Here is a 23926-nt window from a genome sequence, read left to right as displayed (position 1 = left end):
CTCTGGGAGTTGTTTTGTACTGCACACGCTCAGACGAGTCAGGAGAGTGATGTGCTGGCCAAAAACCCTAATGCCATTCTGGGCTCTGAGAGGCAAAGCTTCCCAGAACAAGAATGTAACGGGGAGCTAGGTGGCACGGTGAATAGAGCGTTGGGCCTGGGGTCAAATCCAGCCTCAGACACTTGCTAGCTGTGTGACCCTGGGGAAGTCACTGCACCCTGTCTGCCTCGGTTTCCTCAGCTGTGAAAACGAGCTGGAGAAGGAAATGGCCAACCACTGCAGCATCCCCGCCAGGGTCCCGGAGGGTGGGACACACGACTGAGGCCGTGCTGGGGCCTGGGTCCCCGTGCGTCTCCGTGCGGCGCAGGCGCAGCTCGTTCACCCATTTCCAGTTTGGGACCATTTGGGGTTTCCTGGCGGATACCGCAGGGGCTGGCCATCCCCTTCGGCGGCTGATTCCCCTGAGACAGACAGGGCAAGGCGACCCGCCCGGGGCTCACTGCTAGTGTCTGAGGCCGAGGCGCGCCCCAGCCGCCGTGCCGCCTCACCAGCCGCCCTATCCCCGTTTTGTGTTTAAGGAAAATGAGGCCCAGCGTGGATGAGGGCGCATGCGCCCACGGTGGCGCCGGAAGGGTCCATCTACAACGAGTCGAACCCAGGCCCCACCGCGGCCTCGGGCTGTGCACGTGCGCACTCCCGCCAAGACGATGACGCCGCGTCAGCGCGCTGCTGGTTATGACGCAGGGCGGAGCCCAGCGCGGGGGGCGGGGCGTTCTTAGGGCGGCCCCCTTCCCCTTCTCCTGTAGCACTCTCAGTAAGGGGGGAGGTGGAGGTAAAAGGAAGGGCCGCGGGCTGCCTGATCACGTGCCGGGAAATCACGTGCGCCCTGCGGCGGCGCCGTAGCCCACGCGGCGGGCGGAGCCTCTAGGGGGCGTACAGGAGGCGGGGGATGGCGGCGGCGGCGGCAGCGGCTGCGGGGCAGGAGCGGAGCGGGCAGCAAGGGCTCGGGGCGCAGCCACGGGGGCCTGGCCTGCGAGCCCTGTACTTCTGCGGGAGCATCCGAGGCGGGAGGCAGGACCGAGCCCTCTATGGGCGCATCGTGTCCAGACTGCGGCACTTCGGGGTGGTGCTCACCGAGCACGTGGCTGCCGCCGAGCTGGGCGCGCGCGGTGAGAGGCCCGCCGCGGGCTGAGGGCGGGGTCTGAACTCGCCCCAGTGCAGCGGCGCGGGGGCAGGGGGAGGAGAGAGGGCCGCTTCCCTCCCCTCCCCCCCACCCGCGTAGTCCGCGTGGTGCGTGGCAGGGGGCGGGGCCTGGGCGGGGAGGGGCGGGGAGAGTCGCGGGGCGGAGTCTGCCTTCTGCCTAGCGTGAGACTCGTAGCTTGGGGGCGGGACCTGGGCTCATGGAGCTGAGTCTTGGGCTGGACGCGAGGGTGGGTTAGCCAGACACCTCTGCCTGCAGGGCGGTGGGTGTCTGGGCCGTGGGCAGTTGGAGGCAGCTGGGTGGAGTAGTGGGTGGAGCACCAGGCCTGAGACTCGCTAGCTGGGTGACTCCGGGCCAGTCACTCTCCTCATCTGTAAAATTGGGGTGATAACAACAGCGCCTACCCCGCGGGGTTGTTGTGAAGATCACAATGCCTGGCACGGAGTAAGTGCTATATAAATATTAGCTTGTTTTTAAAGCCCTTAGCACAGCGCTTGGCACGCAGTGCTGTATAGTTATATAGTGGAGTTAGCAGGAATGAGATTACCAGGGCCTTCATCCCCAAATCCCCCAGCCTGGGTAAAGGACAGTAATGTAAAGTAAGGACTGACTTGAAATCTGCTTTCTACCATCAGTCACTGGACATTGAGTGCCTACTATGTGCCAGTTCTAATTGCTGGGGATACCAGATAAGCCAAAAGACAGTCCTGGCCCTCAAGAAGGGCAGTCTGGTGGCCACCAGACCTTGTGACAAAAGGAGTGAGGTTAATGTGGTATCATTTGTTCGTACTGAACCCATGATGGCTCTTGGTAATCACCACCTGCCTTTCTAGAGACTCAAACTCACTCAAAAATGCATTCTTTAATGTTGCTGGCCATGACATCATATTGTTAGCTGTTTCTTTGATGTATGTTTCCCTTTGTTGCACATTTAGACATTTGCTTGTTTCCTGTCATTGAGCTTTTCTCTTCAATGTTAGTTCTTAAATTTGCTCACACTGTCTCAGCAATCACATCCATAAATTCTTAAAGTACACTGGGATGTGATTGCCTCTCTACTCAGTTACCTTCAGCTTCAGTTATCTCACAGTGATGTTTGTCAGTACAAACTGGTTTTTTTTTTTACAGTTCAGTGACTATTCTTGTCAGAAGAGGCAGAAACACAGTAGGAATGGTGTAATTCTATAATGAAATCTAAGCGTAACAGTTTTGAAAAGAACCTCAGAAGTTATGTAGTCACCCCCATAATTGTACCTTTACAACACTGCCAATGAATAATCGTTTAACCTTGCTTGAAGGCGTCCAGTGACCATTGAAAAAGCCTATGCTGCTCATTGCTCCTATTGTTAAGAAGTTCATTCCTTATATTGACTTGAAACCTACTTTCCTCAACATCCACGCATAGATCCTTGTTCTACATTTTGGAGACCAGAAAGAAAAAGGCTAATCCCTCTTCTGTGTAATAGCCTTTCCATTTTAGTTATGCTCTCCCTAAGCCTTCCCTTCTCCAGGTTAGATACATTTCATTCCTTCAATAGAGCCCTGAATCATATGATTTTGAGCTCTTTTACCATTATGGCTGAGTTTTTTTGTTTATCTAGGATGGTTTTAGTGTCCTGGAAAAGACTTCCCCAGGGTCCTTCCCTATTGTGTCGCTTTGTCATCTGCGAACATTACACTCTTTTTCCTAAGTCTTCTTCAGTATCTTTGGTGATTTGTCATACCTTCTGTCTTTTGTGCATGTATCTATCTAAAAACATCTTAGTAGAGCTCTCCCTGTATAGCCACATCGATTTCTTTTGATAATTGCCCTCTCATTGGGATTATTATATTAGATATAAATCCAATAGCTTTTTTTCTATTTTTATTCTTCCGCATCTCTCTGTAGTACTTTATACAGTTGATCAGCCTCTTCTGGATACCTTTTGCTTGTGAGGCACCATACTGGTTTTCCTGCTACTCCTGTTTAATCCTTATAGTTCTCTCTTGCTAATTCCTCTCTCTCACCCCTTAAATGTAGGTATCCTTCAAGGCTTTGTCCTTAATCCTCTTTACGTTAGCTTTGGAAGTCTTATTCATTGCCATGATTTTAATCAGGTATAAATACAGGTTTGTTCCAAGTCTGTATCTCTAGGCGTCCTTAACCTCTCCTAACCTGCCAGCCCGCATTTCCAGTTGCCTGAAGTACATTTCTCCCTGCTAGGATCACAGTCTCTGAAACAGTTGGTCAGTCAGAGCCCTCTTTTAATTCTTAGCCTCTTCCTTCCCCCCGCATTGCCAACTGACGAATCATGCCTTCCTTTCCACTGATGCAGCCATCACCCTAAGATCATAATTTCTGTCTTAAACTACTGGAATAGACTCCTTTGTGGGCCTTCTTGCATCCTGTTTCTTCTGCTTCAATCCGTTCCAGTTTAATCTTCCTAAGATACTACTTTGATCATGCCTATTTGCCTGCTCAAAAATTTCCTTTACAGCCTACAGAATAAAACTCAAACTCCCTAACCTGACATTCAAGGCTTCCCACACTTTCCAAAGTAGCTTTATCTCTCTGCATTAAAAAGATTTCACTTAAACAAGACTTACTTTGGCCCCTCTCTCTGCCTGTCTCACATTCTCATCTCAGCTTTCTTGCTTATACCGTCCTTCAGACTCTTCCCTACTCTAATCCATTTCTTAACCATCATCCAGTTAAAGGCTCATTCCACTTGTGCTTTCTCTGACTTGAGGACAGAAACTCAGTTACATAAGTCTAGCACATAGTGGATTCTTACTAAACATTTTTCATAGAATCTTCAATTTGAAAAGAATCTTGTAGGTTCCACAACCCAACTTCTCACTCTTCCTGTAACCCTATTGATAGTGAATGACTGTGGGGTGAAGAAGACTGAGTACATGAACTGATGCTGAGTGAAGTGAGCAGAACCAGGAGAACATTGTACACAGTGAGCCAAGACAATTCCAAAAGACTCAATGGAAAATATGATCTATATCCAGAGAAATAACTATGAAGTCTGAAGGCAGAGTGAAGCATTCTATTTTCTTTGTTTTTTCTTTCTCTTGTTTTTTCCCTTTTGTTCTGATTCTTTTTCAGCATGACTAATGTAGAAACATGTTTAATATGATTGTACATGTATAACTTTTAAAAAAAGAAGACTGAGTAGGATTGTGGATAGTGAGTGGAGAGGGACCCAAGGGCAGGGTGGGAGTAGGTTTCCATCCTTGCTCATCTGACTCCTTGTCCACCCAATCTCTGCAGGGGAAGAGGCAGCAGGGGGTGACAGACTCATTCATGAGCGAGACCTGGCTTGGTTGCAGCAGGCAGATGGTGAGTTGCCCCAGTTTCGATTCCCAGTTCTTAGAAGGACAAGGTAGAGGTTTCTTGGATTTTTCCACCCTTGTATCCAAGGAGTCTCTTGTCCTTTCCCTCCAGGGTTGACTGTGTGCTCTCCGCATGCCTTTCCACAAGAATAGTGGAAATACAATTAAGCCTTACATTTAATAGTACACAAACTATATCATTATACAATCTCTAACCCTCTCTGCTTCCATACAAACAGTAGAGAGATTTCAAGCCAACCCATCTTCTGTTTGTCTCCCTCTAGTGGTTGTGGCTGAAGTGACCCAGCCTTCCTTGGGTGTCGGCTATGAACTTGGCAGGGCTGTGGCCCTCAACAAGAGAATTCTGTGCCTGTTTCGCCCTCAGTCTGGCCGAGGTAAGTACCCCCATGCCCTGCCATCCACTCCTGCCTTTCTAAGGGAACAGGAACAAAAGGAGAGGCCCAGGCAGTTTTGAGTCAGTTTATTTATCACAGCCCCAAAGCCGTCTGCATAGAATGGACTGTTGGGAAGGGAGCTAGATGGTGTTAATACTATCCGTAAGATCCACCACAAGTGATTTCCCAGACCTGCTTGAAGACATTTCCTGAAGAGTGATCTGCTACCTCCCTGGTGCAGCCCCTGTCATTTGGGAACAGTCCCACCTCTGAGTCCAGCTCTGCCACTTCTTAGTTTCCAGCTGTTATTCGTAGTCCTATGCTTCAAGGCCTTATTCTTGGTCCACATGGCATCCCTTGAGATGGTGGAAGGCATCTCTGCTGTCACAAACTTACAATGACTGGTATCCTTCCCCACAAGCGATCCAGAAATGGGCTGAGTGTGGATATTTGTCACTGCTGTGCCTCACCTCTGCTTCTGCTCTTCCCCCAGTTCTCTCAGCCATGATCCGGGGTGCAGCTGATGGGACGCGATTCCAGGTGTGGGACTATGAAGAAAACGAAGTGGAGACACTACTGGACCGGTACTTTGAGACCAATCCTCCTGAGCCTAGAGCTGCCTCCGCCTCTCCAACTCTCACTTCTTGACCTAACCTTGATATCTAAATTTCTACTCCAAAACCTTTTGATTCCACTTGTTCCATATGCCATTCTTGGCTCTTATCCCCCATCCTGAATTAAAAAGTATGTTCAAGTTGTATCTTTGTGTCATTTCTTGGGGATGGAGAAGGTAGGAAAGAGATGGGAGTTCACAGAAACCTGCTTGCAGAAACAGAGTTCATTTTCTTGAGGGTGTTTAAACCTCCCAGGCACACCACCAACACCACCCCATTGTTGTTGTAATATGGAGTTTACTATACTGAGTTAGCTTTTGTTAAAGTCCTCCCTCCTCTCCCACCATTGTGACAGAAAGTAACCTCATGGGTGAGAGAGGAGTATGTTGGGAGGAGAAAGGAAAAAATAGAATGGGGCAAATTATTTCTCACATAAAAGGCAAGAAAAACCTTTTTCAATGTAGGGAAAGGGGGGTGAGGTGAGAGGGCAAGAGTGAACCTTATTCTATCACATTTGGCTTAAGGAGAGAATAACATGCACCCTCAATTTGGTATAAAAATCTATCTTACACTACAGGAAGGTAGGCAGGAAGGGTGTAAACAGGGTGGCAATGGGAAGGAATGATAGAAGGGAGGGCAGACGGTAGGAGGGGGTAATTGGTAGTAAGCACTTTGATGAGGGATAGGGTCAAAAGAATAGAACAGTAGATGGAGGGGAATATAGTAAGTCTTTCACAATATAACTGTTAAATGGAAGTGTTTTGCATAACTACACATGTATAACCTATATTAAATTGCCTGCCTTCTCAGTGGGGATGGATGGGAAGGGAAGAAAGGAGAGAAATTAGAACTGAAAAGTTTTAAAAATGAATGTTGAAAGTTGTTTTTACATGCAACTGGGAAATAAGATACACAGGCAGTAGGGTATAGATATCTATCTTATCTTCCAGAAAAATAGAAGGGAAGGGGATAAGAGAAGGGAGGGGTGTGATAGAAGGGAGAGCAGATTCGGGGAGGTGGTAATTAAAGTGCATGCTGTCTTGGGGTGGGCAGAGGGGAGAGGTGGGGAGAAAATGTGGAACTCAAAATCTTCTGGAAGATGGTGGAGTAGAAGGATGCACATACACTAGCTCTTCCCCACAGCCCATAAAATACCTGAAAAGAAAGACTCAACAAATTCTAGAGGAGCAGAAACCACAGAACAATGGAGTGCAGGGGATTTCCAGCCCAGAGTGACCTGAAACGCTGACAGGAGAGGTCTGTCCCACCAGGTGCAGAGTGGAGCCCAGCCCAGCCTTCCCCGGCACAGCACCAGGAGGAGGACCTGAGCAGGTCTCAGGGGAGGAATCCCCAGTGGCAGTAGCTGGGGTTTGCAGATGCCTCAACCCACAGGCACCAAAGGTCAATGAGAGGGTTTTTTCAGCTGGCTGAGAAGGGAGCAGGGTCTTCCCATAGCTCTGGCCTCATGCGGTGGTGACAGAGTCCTCATAGGTAGGGCCAGAGCAGCTTCCACAGCAGGCCGCATCCATTGTTGGATCGTAAAACCCTTGGGGGAACTGAGCAGCTGATTCTTGCCTCAGCCCTGTGTGGCGGCCCTGCCCCCACCTAATGCTCCTGGAGGAACTGAGCAGCTGATCTTTATCTCACACAATGGCAGCCCTGCCCTTACTGAAAGCCCCTGGGGGAATTGAGCAGCTTATCTGAATCTCAGCCCCCAGTGCTGGCTTGGTGGAACTGGAGGCCAGGTGGTTGTAGAGAGGAAACTACCACTCAGATTCTGGGCACAAAAGTTTCTGGTTGCTCCCAGACCACTGCACATGCTTGATTGTGCCACCTTGGAGGACCTGAGATCTTACAGATCCCCAGAGTATACCCTACTCTTGACAAAGACTCCAAAAGTCAAGTAACTGGTTGGGAAAATGCCCAAAAAAGGGAAAAAAATAAGACTATGGAAGGTTAATTTCTTGGTGAACAGATATCTTCTCCCATCCTTTCAGATGAGGCAGAACAATGCTATCATCAGGGAAAGATGTAAAAGTCAAGGCTTCTGTATCCCAAACATCCAAAATAAATATTGAATGGTCTCAGGCCATCGAAGAGCTCAAAAAGGATTTTGAAAATCAAGAGAGGTGGAGGAAAAATTGGGAAGAGAAATGAGAGATGCAAGAAACTCATGAAAAGTGAGTCAACTCATTAAAGGAGACCCCAAAAAATGCTGAAGAAAACAACACCTTTAAAAATAGACTAACTCAATTGACAAAAGAGTTTCAAAAAGCCAATGAGGAGAAGAATGCTTTAAAAAGCAGAATTAGACAAATGGAAAAGGAGGTGCAAAAGCTCATTGAAGAAAATAGTTCTTTAAAAATTAGAATGGAACAGATGGAGGCTAATTACTTTATGAGAAACCAAGAAATCACAGAGCAAAGCCAAAAGAATGAAAAAATGGAAGATAATGTGAAATATCTCATTGGAAAAACAACTGATCAGGAAAACAGATCCAGGAGAGATAATTTAAAAATTATGGGACTACCTGAAAGCCATGACCAAAAAAAGAGCCTAGACATCATCTGTCATGAAATTATCAAGGAAAACTGCCCTGATATTCTAGAACCAGAGGACAAAATAGATATTGAAAGAATCCACTGATCACCTCCTGAAAGAGATCCAAAAAGAGAAACTCTTAGGACATTGTAGCCAAATTCCAGAGTTACCAGGTCAAGGAGAAAATATTGCAAACAGCTAGAAAGAAACAATTTGAGTATTGTGGAAATACAATCAGGATAACACAAGATCTAACAGGTTCTACATTAAGGGATTGAACGGCATGGAATATGATATTCCAGAAGTCAAAGGAACTAGGACTAAAACCAAGAATCACCTACCCAGCAAAACTGAGTATAATACTTCAGGGGAAAAAATGGTCTTTCAATGAAATAGAGGACTTTCAAGCATTCTTGATGAAAAGAAAATTTGACTTTCAAACACGAAAATCAAGAGAAGCATGAAAAGGTAAACAGGAAAGAGAAATCATGAGGGACTTACTAAAGTTGAACTGTTTATATTCCTACATGGAAAGACAATATTTGTAACTCTTGAAACTTTTTTCAGTATCTGAGTAGTTGGTGGGATTACACACACACACACACACACACACACAGAGCACAGGGTGAGTGGAATAGGATGGGATCATATCTAAAAAAATGAAATTAAGGGGTGAGAGGAACATATTGAGAGGAGAAAGGGAGAAATGGAATGGGGCAAATTATCTCTCATAAAAGAGGCAACAAAAAGACTTTTCAATGGAGGGAAAAAGGAGAGAGGTGAGACAGAAAACATGAAGCTTACTCTCATCACATTTGACTCGAGGAAGGAATAAAATGCACACTCATTTTGGTGTGAAAACCTGTCTTACAATACAGGAAAGTGGGGGAAAAGGGGATAAGCAGGGTAAGGGGAATGATGGAAGGGAGGACAGTGGGAGGAGGGAGCAATTAGAAGTCAACACTCTTGGGCAGGGACAAGGTCAAAAGAGAGAATAGAAGAAATGGGGAGCAGGAGAGGATGGAGGGAAATATAATTAATCTTACACAACATGACTATTATGGAAGTCATTTGCAAAACTACACATATATGGCCTATATTGAATTGCTTGCCTTCCCAGTGAGGATGGGTGGGGAGGGAGGAAGGAGGAGAAGTTGGAACTCAAAGTTTTAGGAACAACTGTTGAGTATTGTTCTTGCATACAGCTGGGAAACAAGATATACTGGTAATGGGGTATAGAAATTTATCTTGCCTTATAGGACAAAAGAGAAGATGGGGATAAGGGAAAGGAGGGATGTTAGAAGGGAGGGTACATTGGTGGTAGGGGTAATTAGAATGCTCAGCACTTTGGGGTGGGGGAGGGAAGAGATGGGGAGAAAATTTGGAACTCAAAATTTTGTGGAAATGAATGTTGAAAACTTAAAATAAATAAATTTTTAAAAATCTTGTAGAAGTGAATGTTGAAAACTAAAAATAAATTTTAAAAAATAAGAATCTCTGAAGCCAAAGGGGAAGAATAAGTGACCTTGTGTTCTCGAAAGATGAGCTCTAGCAGTCTGGCACAACTGGAAAGGTTTTGACTGAGGACTTGACAAAGTTCTCCTATCTTTGATCTGAAGATCCTAGTCCATCTAATTCCCTGCTTGGTGCATGGATGTCCACAGATAGATTGCTCCTTATCTAGCTGAATACTTCCCATGACTGAGAAACTCATTCAAGCAGGCCATTCCACTGTTGGACAGAGGTGGCAGAGTGGGTTGGAATCCTGCCTCAGATACTATCTACCTATAGGACCCTGGGCAAGACATCTCTCTCAACTTCCTCATCTGTAAAATGGAGAAAATAACCACTCATCTTAAACGTTTATGAAGATCAAGTGAAATCACAAGTTTAAACCCTAAAGCATTATTTCACAATAGCAATTAATATTGTAGCTGACATAAACAGAGCCCTTTATGATTTGATAAAGAGCTTTCATCTTTTGTTAAGATGAAATAATGTCCCTGTAACTCCCGCTTATTGGTCCTAGTTTTGCCCTCTGAAGACACGTAAGTCTAATCCCTTCCATCCTAATTCTTCTCAAGACTAAACATCCCTAGTTATTTCAAGTGATATTTGAATGGCTCAGTCTCTAATCATCTCAACATTCTGGTCAACTTCATTTGAACACCCTACAAGACATCAACATCCCTTTTAGTATGAACTTCCAGAACTCACATTATGGTCTACAATAACCACTTGCCAACAGATAATAAGTCAAAAGATATGAAAAAAGAGTTCTCTAAAGAATAGAAAACTATGAACCATGTGCTAAAACTACCAATAATGAAATTCAGATAAAAAACTCTGAGTTTTCATCTCACACTATGCAAATTGGCAAAGATGACAAAAAATGGGAATAGTCCGAGGGTTGTGGAAAGATAGGCACATTGTGGCATTGTTGGTGAAGCTGTCAATTGGTAAAAAACCATTTTAGAAAGCAAATTGGAATTATGCAAATAAAGTGACTATAATATCCATATCCTTTGACCCAGAGACTCCATTACTGAGTTTATACCCCAAGAAAGTCATCAGTAAAAAGAAAATCCTCAGATGCACCAAAATATTTATAGAAGCACTTTTTTTAAGTAGCAAAGAATTGGAAACAAAGTAGATGCCCATGGATCACAAATAGCTTAACAAATTGTGGTACATGAAATGACATGAAATAATCTGTCAAACAATGTCTGTTAAATAATTTGTCTGGGATAAATACAGAGATGCAAGGAAAGATCTATATGAACTGATACAGAAGGAAGTAAGCAGAGCTAAGAAAACAATATGGCAAGTACAGTAACTGAAACAATGGAAATGGAAAGAACAAGCACACACATAAAAATAAAAAATGAATGTTGCATAATAATAAAGAACAAGCATGGCTTGAAAGAAGATATATGACAGGACATTCCCAACCAGCCCCTTTGCAGAGGTGGGCAGTCCACTGGTATATATTACACATGTTTTTGGATTTATTCAATAATGTATTGATTGTGCTGAGTTTTTCCTCTCATTTTTCTTCTTTTTTTGTCTTTGAAAATATTATTTGTTGTATGGGGAAGGAGAGAGGAAGAGATACCGGGGAAAACTGATGATGTTAAAAAATAAAAGATCAGTAAAAATATTTTTAGAACATTATAAGAAAGTGGCTAAAATATCCATACTTTTCTACCCAGGAATCCCAATACTAAGTTTAAGAACCCCAAAAGGTCAATGATAGAAAGATTCTATAAATATTGGAATATTTATAGCTGATTTTTTTGTAATAAGAAAGAACTGGAAACAAGGTAGATGCTCATTGATTAGGGATAGCTGAATAAATTGCTATCCATGTGGGAAGTGGGAATATATATCAAATATTAATGCATAAGAAATATTAATGAAAAGGATACAGAGAGGCATTAGAAAATTTATCCAAAATGATACAAAGTGAAATAAACATCACTAGGAAAACAATATTCATAATTTTTACAAAGTAAATTAAAAATAAAAAAAGTACACAAAAATGAACACTAGTAATTATAATTACTAAGCTTTGTCCTGAAAAAGAAACAAGAAAACATACCTTTTTCCCTTCTTTGTCTCTGTGGGGAACTATGTCAGTCACGTTCAACTTTTTGTGACCCCATTTGGGGTTTTCTTGGCAAAGATTTGCCAAGTGATTTACCATTTCCTTCTCCAGCTCATTTTTTACAAATGAGGAGACTGAGGCAAAGAGGGTTAAGTGACTTGCTTAGAATTACACAGCTAGCAAAATATCTGAGACTGGATTTGAACTCCAGAAGATGAATCTTCTGATCCCAGGTTTAAAACTCTGTCCATTGCAACACCTAGCTGCTGTGGGGAACTATGGGCGTATAACATTTCAGATACTGTTATACTCAGGGTCATTATTGGGCCATTTTCCTGAATCACTTCATTTCCACTCCTCTTTTTAAGTTGTTGGGTTTTTTTAAGTACATAAAATGAATAAAAAAGAGCCTTGTCTCTCTCTGTTCTCATCTAGGAGCCATACGTTATACTGTTCAACGTATGGGTATTTGTCAACTTCATGGCCCATACCTTCTCCTCCAGTTTCTTGAGATAAGTTTCTTGAGGGGACCAATATTTATAGCCTCATAAGACTTCTTTCCCCTGAGGTTGTAGGGAAAAGGGGGGATTGTCTGTCCAATCTGGTTGATTTGATTATATGCCCATATACTGATAACCCTTCTGGTAGGGAACGGAGGAAGGATACATTTGGAAATGAAAGTGATGGGAAAGGAAAAACTAACAATAAAACTTAAAAAAATAAATCCTAGTGTCTTTCTATTGCCTTTAGAATCAAATACAAACTCCTTTGTTTGTGACAGTATAACTGTTCTCTGGGATTATTTCACTTTATTCCCCTGAAAGAACTTCAGCTAAATAAACTGACCTTGTTATCTATGACACATTCCACAAATCTCCTGCCTCCAGACTTTTGCACAGGCTGCTTTTCCCATTCCTGGAACATATCCCCCACTTCATGTCTATCCCTTAGACTTCCTAGCCTCCTTTAAGGTTTAATCAAGTGCTGTCTCCTACATGAGGCCTTTTCTGATCCCCTCAGCTGCTAGTGCCTGCCCCAATAAAATTACCTAGTAACCATGTAGGGCATGAGGATCAGCTAGGTAGCACAGTGAGTAGAACTCTGGGCTTAGGGTCAGGAAGACTTGTCTTCTTGAATTTAAATCCAGCCTTAGATACTAGCTGTGTGACCCTGGACAAGTCACTTAACCCTGTTTGCCTCAGTTTCCTCATCTGCAAAATGAGCCAAAGAAGGAAATGGCAAACCACTCCAGTATCTTTGACAAGAAAACCCCAAATGGAGTCACAAAGAGTTGAGCGCAACTGAAAAATGACTGAACAAAGACAAATCGTGTATATTTTTAGTCTATTTATATAGATATATATTGCTTCTCTTGATAAAACCTACACTCCTTTTTTGTTTTTGTTTTTATATATTCCCAGTGCCTGGCCCATAGTTATTACTTAAGAAATACTTGTTGAATGACTGACTGATTCAATGCTTGTTGATGGATCGCTTGAGACAAGTCATGAGGCATGACTTTTACTGACAGTGTCCTCTCTATGGCACTTACTTACCTGTGTGACTCTAGGCTTCACTTAGCCTCTCTGTTTGCCTCAATTTCCTTATCTGTAAAATGGGGGTAATGATTGTACCTACCTCCCAGGGTTGTTATGAGGAGCAAATGAAATAATATTGTTATGTAAATGTTAACTATCACATGCCTAATGTGAATAATAAGGATGTATGTGAAGAACCCATATAAGATTGCATGCCATCTCAGGGAGGGAGGGAGGGAGCAGGAAGGGTGAGAAAATTTAAAACTTATGGAAGTGATTGTTGAAAACTGAAAACAAAAAAATTTAAAAAAATAAATGTTAGGTAACATTGTTGTTGTTATCTTTTCTATTGCTACACACCAGTGTTTTATACAGTAATTCATCGGGTTCTAAACTTAGGCATACAGGTGCTGTTGAGTTTTTTTTAACTAAATAGTGATTTTCTCAAAAAAAAATTAATTGCAGTTCCAAATTCTTTCCCTCCCTCCACCCATTATACATATGAAGTCATGAAAAACATTTTTCTGCATTTTAGGCACACAGTCTTTCAAAAGTTATCTTAAAAGTGAACACATCAGAAAAATCAGTTGTTTAATTTACAGCCTAAACAAAATTTTTAAAATACTGATTTTTTTCCCCTGCTCTGCAATACTAAAACATTCAAGATGGAAATCCCAGATGAGCCCCCACATGTGGCTTCTTTGTTGTTTGACGCTGCCTTCCTTAAGTATATAGGAAGACAGCTAGCTGTCTCTATGTTGTTTATTCAGCAAGGGAGTATAACTCCCTCTGTAATATCAGAATTAGCCATTAGGTGGTGCTCTTCTTGAATTACCAGTGACCAATGAATTGAATTACCAATGACCTTTTCAGTCATGCTAAGGAGCATTCAAGACGAAACAGGCCCTTTCTTATATGCTTCAGTATTTCTTCTCACCACTGGAGGACATTACAGTTTGCAAGTAACTAGGATGCTCTTCCCAACACAAAGGCCTCTCTGCTTCAGTACTTGACTCAGAAGAGGGTTTTATGTTAAGTCCCTGATAACAAGGTTTAATTTCATTTAAGAATATGCATGGAAAATTGTTCAAAATATTAAAATGGTAAATATGCTATCAGCATCTGAGTCCCCACTCTGAAGGGGTCTTCCATTGTCTCAGGTCACTTCCCCCTGCATTCATAGATTCAGACACCTAAGCATGTTGCGTTCCCATAGTTTTTAATGCTGGAATTAAATGCAAAGAAACATATGGCCACTGTCCCCCTCCCAGGATCTCCTACGCAGATGGAAAATGTCCCAATCCATGCATACTTGCAGTCAGCATTTATTGTCAGTCAGGCATTTATTAAGGATCTACTATGTCCATCAAGTACTGTACTAAGCAGTGGGGTTACAAAAAGCAAAAGACAGTCCCTGACCTCCATGAGCTCACAGTCTGATGGAAGGCACAACAAGGATGTACAATATGTACAAATAAGCTATATACAGGATACATAGGAAATAATTAACAGATTAATAAAATTAAATTAAAACGGGAAATAATTAACAGAAGTAAGACACTAGAATTACGAGGGGTTGGAAAAGACTTCTTGTAGAAGGTGAGATTTTAGTTCAGACTTGAGGAAACCAGGCCAGTCAGTGGATGGAATTGAGGAGAGAGTATTCTGGGCATGACGGATAGTTGGAGAAAATTCACAAAGCACAGAGATGAAATATTTTGTTTGCGGTGTAGCAAGAAGGTCAATGTCACTGGACTGAAGCGGGGTGGGGTGAGGGGGCTAGAGTGTAAAGAAGACTGGAAAGGTTGGGACAGGGGCCAGGTTATAAAGGGTCAAATAGAGGATTTTGTATTTAACCCTAGAGGTGATAAGGAGCTAGTGGAATTTATTGAGTAAGGGGGTCAGATCTGCATTTTAGGAAAAGCACGTTGATGATCTAGTGGAAGTTGTACTGAAATAGAGAGGGCATAGCAGGGTGACCAACTAACAGGTTGTTGCAATAGTCCAGTGAGGGTCTACACCAGGGTGGTATCAGTATCTGAGAAAAGAAGGGGGCATATTAAGAGACATTGCAAAAATGAAATTGACAGGACTTGAAAACAGATTGGCTATGGGGGTGGGGGTGGTGAGAGGTAGTGAGGAGTCAAAGACGGTGCCTAGGTTGTGAACCTGAAGAATTAAGTGCCCTTGACAATAAGAGGGAAAGGAGGAGAGTCTGTGCAAAAGATAGAGTGCAGTTTTGGACACCTGAGTTTAAGATGTCTACTGGACATCCATTTGGAGATGTCTGAAAGGCAATTGGAGATGCAAGACTGGAGGTCGGCAGGGAGTTTAGAGTAGAATAGATAGATTTGAGAATCATTAGTATAGAGATGATAATTCAGTCCATGGATGCTGATGAAGTCACCACAAAATCATGTGGGATACCTACAGATAAGGGGCATAATCTGGATAAGGATCCCCAAACAGAGACTAAGATGGAGGGGTCTGATGGGTAGGAAGAGAACCAGGAGAGAGCAAGGTCCAAAAAACCTAGAGAGAAGAGAATATCAAGAAAAGAGGGTGTAAAACTGTGTCAAAAGCTTCATTGTCCCTACTACGCACCAGACATTGTGCTAAGAACAGGACAATCCTGGGAGACATGGGTTGACAGGATACAAAAAGAGGTTAAACGGTGGTCCCCCTGCCCTTAAGGACCTCACAATCTCACAAAAAAGATAATATGCGAATATATACAAGCAAATTATATGCAGTATAAATAGGAAATCATGTTCGTCCTTTGTTGCCGAAGAAGACGATGCCATCAGAGAAATGATGACATGACTTGCACTTGACTTGTTTTGAGTGAGGGAGGGCTGTGCAGGTCACCAGCCTCACTTCTCCTCCAGAGCCATTTGAATTCAATGACCAGATATTCATCCTCGATGACTGGAGATGACCCAGGATGCACGGGGAGACCTTGGGCCCTTTAGGCTGCAGGTACTCACTTAGGGTGAGGCAACGCCCATTCATTGAATAGGCCTGTTTAAGAAGTAGCCAGGGCATGAAATAATTAACATAGAACTATGCCCAAAGGGCTACAAAAATGTGCATACCCTTTGACCCAGCAATATCGCTACTAGGACTGTATCCCCAAGAGATCATAAAAATGGGAAAGGGTCCCACATGTACAAAAATATTTATAGCAGCACTCTTTGTAGTTGCCAAAAACTGGAAGTCAAGGGGATGTCCATCAATTGGGGAATGGCTGAATAAATTATGGTATATGAATGTAATGGAGTACTATTGTGCCATAAGAAATGATGAACAAGAAGACTTCAGAGAGGCCTGGAAGGACTTATATGACCTGATGCTGAGTGAAAGGAGCAGAACCAGGAGAACTTTGTGCACAGCAACGACCACAGTGTGTGAGAGCTTTTTCTGGTAGACTTGGAATTTCATAATAACTCAAGAACTTATTAAAAATAAAAAAATAAATCCCAATGGTGGTTCTCTAAGGCAAAATGCCTTCTACACTCAGAGAAAGAAATATGGAAGTCATTCGCAGAATGTAGCAGATCATGTTTGTGTGTGTGTGTGTTTTTGTGAATCATGTTTTGATTTGTTATACGATTTCTTCCATTTATCTTAGTCTGACTACGTAGCATGACTATAGTGAAAATGTACTCAATAGGAAAGTATATGTAGAACCTATACAGAATTGTATGCAGTCGTGGGGAGGGAGGGGGGTAGTGCGGGGTAGGTGGGGGGATAAAATCTCAATTGTACGGCAGTGATTGTTAAACATTAAATAAATAAATAAATAAAATAAAATGAGCAATACCAACCCCCCCCCCCAAAAAAGAAATAATTAACATAGGGAAGACATTAGAATTTTTTTGGAGTTTTTTTTAATTATGACAATCAGGGTTAAGTGACTTGACCAAGGTCACACAGCTATTAAGCATCTGAGACTGGATTTGAACTCAGGTCCTCCTGACCTTAGGGCCAGTTGCTCTATCCATTGTACTACCTAGTTGCCCTGGAATTAAAAGGTTTGGAAAGAGGTTCCCTATTAAAAATGCCATTTTAGTTCAGACTTAAAGGAAACCAGGGAAGTCAGTAGGCGGAATTGCAGTGGGAGAGTATTCTAGGCATAGGAAAATTCTAGGCCAGAGAAAATACCAGGAGTGAAAGGATGGAGGTCATTGTCCAAGAGGTCTGGGACAGAGAGCTTCCCATCTGCTGCCAGGACTTATCTTTTGGCTAATCAGATCTCAATGAATTGAGTGAAAAACCTCAGGAAGTAGAAAAGGCCATCAGGTATGTCTCTGGAGACAGTTTCCTTGGCACAGATATCAGGCCAAGGGACTTGCAGTGAATTTCCACTTTGACAGCCACAGTTCCTATCTTCACAGGAATCTTGGGGAAAAGAGGAGGAGGGGCCCTGAAAGAAGAGAAAGAGGAATAGGAGGGGGACGATTTATGGAGGGGGAGATGAATCACTCTTCCACATGCCTGATTCCCCTAAAACCTAAGGGTCTAGACTCCCCCATCCCCTGGCTCTTAGCCCATCTGGACGCCTCCACTCCCTGGAGGCCACAGAAATCACCTCTCCTCCAAATTCTTAGGTTCTTTGCACCACCCCACCTCCCCAGCTCTTGACATCTCCTCCTTGAAGGACTCATGTGTCCAGCCCCTTAGCAGTATACAATTTCTTCATCATCCTCTTAGCCCCTCCAGTACGCAGATGTCTGGCCCTCAGTCTCTCACTCCTGACCTGCCCAATCCTTCATCACCCTCTAGGACTCAGGTGCCTGGCCTCCTCTCCACTTCCCTCCCCCACCAACCCCTTTGATCTTGCTCAGATCCCTAAGTGACCAGAACTCTAGCCAACTGACTCTTTGTGATCCCTGCTCCCTCTCTCCTTCCCCACTCCCCACCTCAATTCTCTGGTGTTCCATCCCCACTCTCAGCACACCTCTACTTCCTCACTCACAGTTTCTCAGGACCTCCCCAGACTCATAGCTTCTCCCATCGACTATCTCCGTTCCTCCCATAGGAAAGCTAAATCTCCACCTGAAAGGCAGGGCAGGAAGGAGATAGGTTCCTCCCATACTTTCCTTGTCCTTCCAGCTTTCCCTTATCCCATCCCATTCCCCCAGCCCTTCCTCAAAATTCAAAGACACCAGGCAGGGGTGGGGAACCTGTGGACTCAAGGCCACATAGGTTCTTCTCAGTCCTCAAGTGCAGACTGCAGCGTCAAAGGGCTGGATCTAAGGACCTAGAGGGCCACATGTGGCTTCGAGGTCAGAGGTTCCCCAACCCCTGCAGCAGAGTCTATGTTTGGGGAACAAGGGGTGGAGGGAGGGCTGCAGTGAGAATTACTGTAAGGGCAGCTTTGTGAGGTCAGCTGGTTGACCGTTCACTTTTGGTCAGTGTATTTAGTGGTGGGAATTTCTTTCCTAGGATTTGATTTCTCTCTACCAATGAAATCACAAGTCCAGCCACAACACGGTCAGCTGATGATGTGCTAAATTTGCAAAGTACTTGCTTACCTTAGTCTCTGTCTATTCTTTGTAGAAATGCTATATCAAAGCACAAACTTCTTCTAAAAACTGTCATTTCATTGATACTTATGTTTAGACACCACCTTCATTTCCAAATATATCCCTACTCAGATAGCTCTTCCTGGTACCAAAAATTCGAAAGAGAAGAAAATCAGCATGTCCAAATGAAATATCAGATCAGTTGTTCTGACTTTATAAACAATATTCCAGACTCAGTCTTCTGCCTCTGCTGAGAGGAGAGGGAAAGGCTTCTTTCCAACTCTTTCTCTAGGGGCCATAAGCTTCTTGAGGGTTAGGCCTCTGAATTCTCCATCATCTCTGGACCTCCACTGCACTCACCATAGTGTCCTGCAAACAAAACATACTCAAAAAAAAAAAAAAGGTTTGTTGAGCTAGATTTTTTTTGCTCAGGGGAAGGGCTCTGGATAATGCCAAGGACTCCTACTCTCCCTTCTTCAAGAGAATGAATGTCACAATTAAATATAAGAATTTCACTTCACGTAGAACCTATACAAAATTGTATGCCATCTCAGGGAGAGAGGAAGGGGGGAAGGAGGGGAGTGGGAGGGAAAAATAATAATCTAAGTTATATAGTAGTGATTGTAGAACACTGAAAATAAATAAAATTAATTAATAAAAAAAAAGAATTCCACTTGATCTATGAGTAAGGCTGAGGCTTTCTCCCCACCCTCCCTCACCCTCCTGCAGATACAAACCATACCATCTGGATATAAACCATGTTCCCTAGGAGAATGCTCCTGGGAGGCTTGGACTGGTTAGACAGGAGGGCACCTGGAACACTGGAAGGCCAAACAAAGTTATGAGACCTATGGCAAAGACAAATGTTACTTGGCAGGAATGAACATAAACTTTGTTTTTCAAAATATAGTTTTATTTATTTCATTAAATATTTACCAATTACATACAAATTTTTTTAGCATTCATTTAAAAAGTTTTAAATTCCAAATTCTCTCCCCCTCTCCTTCACCTCACCTACACCTTGTGAAGTCATGTAAAGTCATGTAAAACATATTTCCATATTAGTCATACTGCAAAAGAAAACACACACACACAGAAAACAAGAAAAACCAAGAAAGTTTTAAAAAGTATGCTTTAATCTGCACTCGGAGTTCATCAGTTCTCTTTCTGGAAGTGGCTTGCATTTTTGGTATATAAATTTGAGCTGAGTGTTTGAAGAGGGTGTATAAGAAGACCTCTATGCTAATTCTCTAATTCTGTGTTGAGGAAAGGAGAACAGTCTGTTTAATTACTACCCCTCAAGGTGGAGCAATGAGTAGATCCTGGGAATATAGGAAAAATTATACTATATAGATTGTTTCAGGCCTTGGCACATGACCCTCACGCAATGGATGATGTCATCAGAGCACTGTAGACATAGAAACCATTGCCAGCAATGGCCTAGATGAGCCGAGACAGGCACTCCTGAATTTCAAGGGTCAATATAATCCACAAAATCCAGCCTCTGGGGGCTCCAGGCCTTCTCAAGTGTGGGCCCCAGGAGCAAAGCAGGATAAGAGCACCACCTCGGCTGAGTTTGCAGGCCCAGAACCCAAGATCATCAGGTGAGATATGGAACAATGAACAATCCTTTTCTCCTTGGAGAGGACCAAGGGAATGGAGGCCAGGAAAACTTGACATAAGAACACTCTTATAAGGTAATCATCAGAGCAACAGACTCAGCTTTTGTTATAATTGTGGAGTAGATGGCTGTGCTTGTGTTGGATGTATTAGCAAAGAGAATGTAGCCTTGGTCATGAAAAAGTTAAAAACTTTTGATCCAGCTTTGGGAAATTACACAGCCAGGGAAGGTCACCTGGGCCCCAGGACTGTCACATTGACCTTATCACCAATTCCTGGTGTAACTATTTCACCCACATGCACAGGACTTTATGCTGAGGTGATGGTATAATATGAGAATATAGACTGTAATGTTGTCCTAGATAGTGGATCTCATGATACCTTTTTATGATATTTGGGGAAAATACCTTTAAAGTCTATAATAGTCCTTGGAATTGGTAATTTTAGTGATAAATGTTAAACATGCTTGAGAAACATTCAGGTGAGCTTGAAATTTCCTAAAGAAATTGGTGTCAACAGAAAAGTAGACACTCTGGCTCTGGTATCCCCAGACCCTCCAAAACCCATCAGAGTTTTAGCACTGATTTTCAAAATTCGAGCACGATACTGTAAGTAACAAGCTGGGCCCCAAAACCTACACACTTTGACCATGCATGCAGACTATGCAAAAAACCCATAAGAGGGATAAATACAAGAGGTTCCAGAGACATTACAGGAGCACCAACTGGTCAAACTCTTTGATGGATCCTGAGATATTTGACTTTAGGGACTCTTTGGTACCACAAGACTAGAAGGATAGGTTGAGGTTGGAACTCAGCAAAAAGACAGACATTCAAATGTGGGATGGTGGGCTTGAGATGCAGCCAAGAGAGTGCGGAGCACTAATTCTTGAGCACTCAGAGAAAGATACAGGAGGTTTCTTCTGTTTATGATTAAAGATTTCAGAAACCATCTCAAAGAGATGCTGGTTCATGGTATCATCACAGAACCCAGCAGTCCTTTTGTATTACCTGTGGTGGTGGTGACTAGGAAAAATAGAAAGATATAGACATGTATAGATTATTTAATTTGAATAAAAGGACATTAAAATGGTCCAGTAAGCACATTGGTACACATGCCAGGGTTACTAGATTGTTTGCTAGGTCTTGGACTTGTGTAGTAGCCATCTGTCCATGGACCCAAAAGTTAGCTGACCCTGGGAAGCTAACCCAAAATTATTGAGAGATTGGGAAACTTGCCTGTTTACAAAATAATCCCAGAGAATGGAGGGGGCTCAATCAGAACTATACCACATAACCATGTATTTAGCCCATAGGGGACTTAGTTGGATTTTTTAATAGATACTCACCCAAACAAGGGCAGTTAGGTGGTGAAGTGGATAGTGATGGGCCTGGAGTCAGGAAGACCTGAGTTCAAATGTGATCTCAGACACTTACTAGCTGTGTAACCTTGGGCAAGTCATTTAACCCTGTTTGCCTCAGTTTTATCCTATATAAAATGAGCTGGAGAAGGAAATAGCAAACTACTCCAGCATTTTTGCCAAGAAAACCCCAAATAGGGGTCAGATGTGACTGAAATGACTGAACAACACCTAGGCAAAGACTGAGAAAAAGATACTGTCAACCAGCTAAGCCAAAACTATCTGGCCCAGACATAGGCACTGAAAGTGTTGAGCCCAGTGAAGGAAACTGTGTATTATTAAAGGACTGGAATGTTGAAGTTAGAAGCAATTCCTTTCTTGCCTAAAACTGCTAATGAGACTCCTAGGACATAGTGCACCAAGACATTGATAGCCAACTTGGCATGACTGTTAGTCGAGGTGTAACCATAGTAACCGTAATGAAGAGCAAAATTTATATAGCACCTACTATGTGCCAGGTACTTCGCTAAGTGCTTTCCGGTAGTTATCTCCTTTGATAGGATAGGTTGGTGCTTTTAAAACTCCATTTTACAGATGTGGAAACTGAGACAAAGTCTATATGACTAATTATGAACAAGTCTATAAAGATCTTGATGGTCAGTCCGTTAGCTGACTTAGAGACCAGTCAGTGACAAGAGAAATGGGCCTGTCACTAAGTTACGTTATAGGTAAACCTGAAGATCTAGTTAACACATCTCTAGGTGATGATACCAAAGAGTGTTCAGGTGATATGTGCCTTGTACCCAACTACATATGATTACTGTTTATTCATGTGAATTATGTGTTTGAGAATGCTGGGTTGTTGCTTATACTGCTGGGGTGTTTGTATTTGTGTCACACCAATGTCTGTTAATAGTTTTGAATATATGATGCTGCTTATAATTAAACTGTCTACACAGATCTATTGCTGGTGTTACTGCTGCAGCTGGATAGCTTCACTTTATTTGTTAGCCACGCTTGCTTTTTGACCGACTGCTGTGGACTAAAGCTCTGCACATACTTTCTCAATGTGCATGTTGTCTTTCAAGTAGTTAAGCATGGGTCAGGGACAGTATCCTCCCAGGTGACGTTCTGCATAGCGCCACGTCTGTATGTTAGAATTCATTTATTTCAGTTTCAACAATACTGAAGGTTGATTACCTGGGAGGCCAAAGAAAAATCACCCTTGTTGTTTGAAAGCACTCGTGTTTGCATTTATACTGTATTGTTACCGGTTTTAAACTCTTCCTAGCTGTTATTTGCAAGGGACTGCAACATTTCAGACCAGGGGAGGAATGCCACCTTTGGCTTGAAGGGGACTCCCTCCCCATTGGTGGAGATTGATTGCTCAGCACTCTCAGCGTCCACTTAAAATGCTTAGCTTGGAATGCAGTCCTCTACTACGTGCTCTAACAAACATTTAAGAGCCTACTGTGCGTGAGATAAAAAGAAAACTATTCTTGTTCTCAGGAAACATACATTCCACTTTTCCACTCAATCATTTTTACTCACCACCCCTGAAGTTCCCTCACCCTCTCCCTCCCCGGAAGCTTTGTCTACACATTCTTTATATTTGGAATGCCTCAGCTCTCTCTACCCACCCTTCAAAACCCAGTTTTGGTGCCACATTAACCAAAACATCTCACAGGATATTTCCCCTTCCAAGTCTCATAACCCTTTCTAGTACGTCTTGCAGGTATTTATCATATTCGGGCCATCTCCAGTAGTCCCGATGAGCATCTGGCTGCTGGACCTGCTGGCTCAGGAGGAGAAAGTGAGGCTGGTGACCCTGCCCAGCCCTCCCTCACTCAAAACCAAGTCAAGTGCAAGTCATGTCATCTTTCCCTGGTGTCCTGGTCCTCTGAGAACAAAGGACAAACACAACTGTGGCCATACAATAAATAGGCTACAAGCTTCTCTTCGTTCCTGTGTACCCCTAGGCACTTGTCTTGCCCATTACAGACAATAGTTCCCTTGGTGAGTTCTTCCCAATCCTCAAAAAGGATAAAGTCCATCGTTCTCATGCCCCTCAAAGCAGCCACAAGGGGGCAGCACAAGGCAACTCAAGAAAAATGCCTGGCCCACTGCCAGTCACCCAGCTAACATTTATTAAGTGCCTACTGTGTGCCAGGCACTGCACTACACACTGGGGATACAAAGAA

General features: G+C 43.1%; 1 protein-coding gene across 1 annotated transcript; it reads left to right on the top strand.

Moving 5' to 3' along the window:
- Window positions 1-754: 754 nt before the first annotated feature.
- Window positions 755-5677, top strand: DNPH1 (2'-deoxynucleoside 5'-phosphate N-hydrolase 1). The gene is made up of 4 exons (XM_072642226.1): window positions 755-1169; window positions 4461-4529; window positions 4807-4917; window positions 5411-5677. The coding sequence occupies exons 1-4, from the start codon at window positions 950-952 to the stop codon at window positions 5563-5565; spliced, it is 555 nt and encodes a 184-aa protein (XP_072498327.1). The 5' UTR covers window positions 755-949; the 3' UTR covers window positions 5566-5677.
- Window positions 5678-23926: the final 18249 nt, after the last annotated feature.

Source organism: Notamacropus eugenii, chromosome 2 (assembly GCF_028372415.1).
Source record: "Notamacropus eugenii isolate mMacEug1 chromosome 2, mMacEug1.pri_v2, whole genome shotgun sequence".
NCBI lineage: Eukaryota > Metazoa > Chordata > Mammalia > Diprotodontia > Macropodidae > Notamacropus > Notamacropus eugenii.
Note: the sequence above shows the minus strand (reverse complement) of the source record. Positions and strands in the feature narration are given on the sequence as shown.

What these genes read in the sequence shown, in the direction of transcription:
- DNPH1 (XM_072642226.1), top strand. Translation starts at nt 950, where the DNA reads ATGGCGGCGGCGGCGGCAGCGGCTGCGGGGCAGGAGCGGAGCGGGCAG. An exon ending in CGCCGAGCTGGGCGCGCGCG is followed by an intron (nt 1,170 to 4,460) that starts GTGAGAGGCCCG and finishes CAATCTCTGCAG; the next exon opens with GGGAAGAGGCAGCAGGGGGT. An exon ending in TCGCCCTCAGTCTGGCCGAG is followed by an intron (nt 4,918 to 5,410) that starts GTAAGTACCCCC and finishes CTCTTCCCCCAG; the next exon opens with TTCTCTCAGCCATGATCCGG.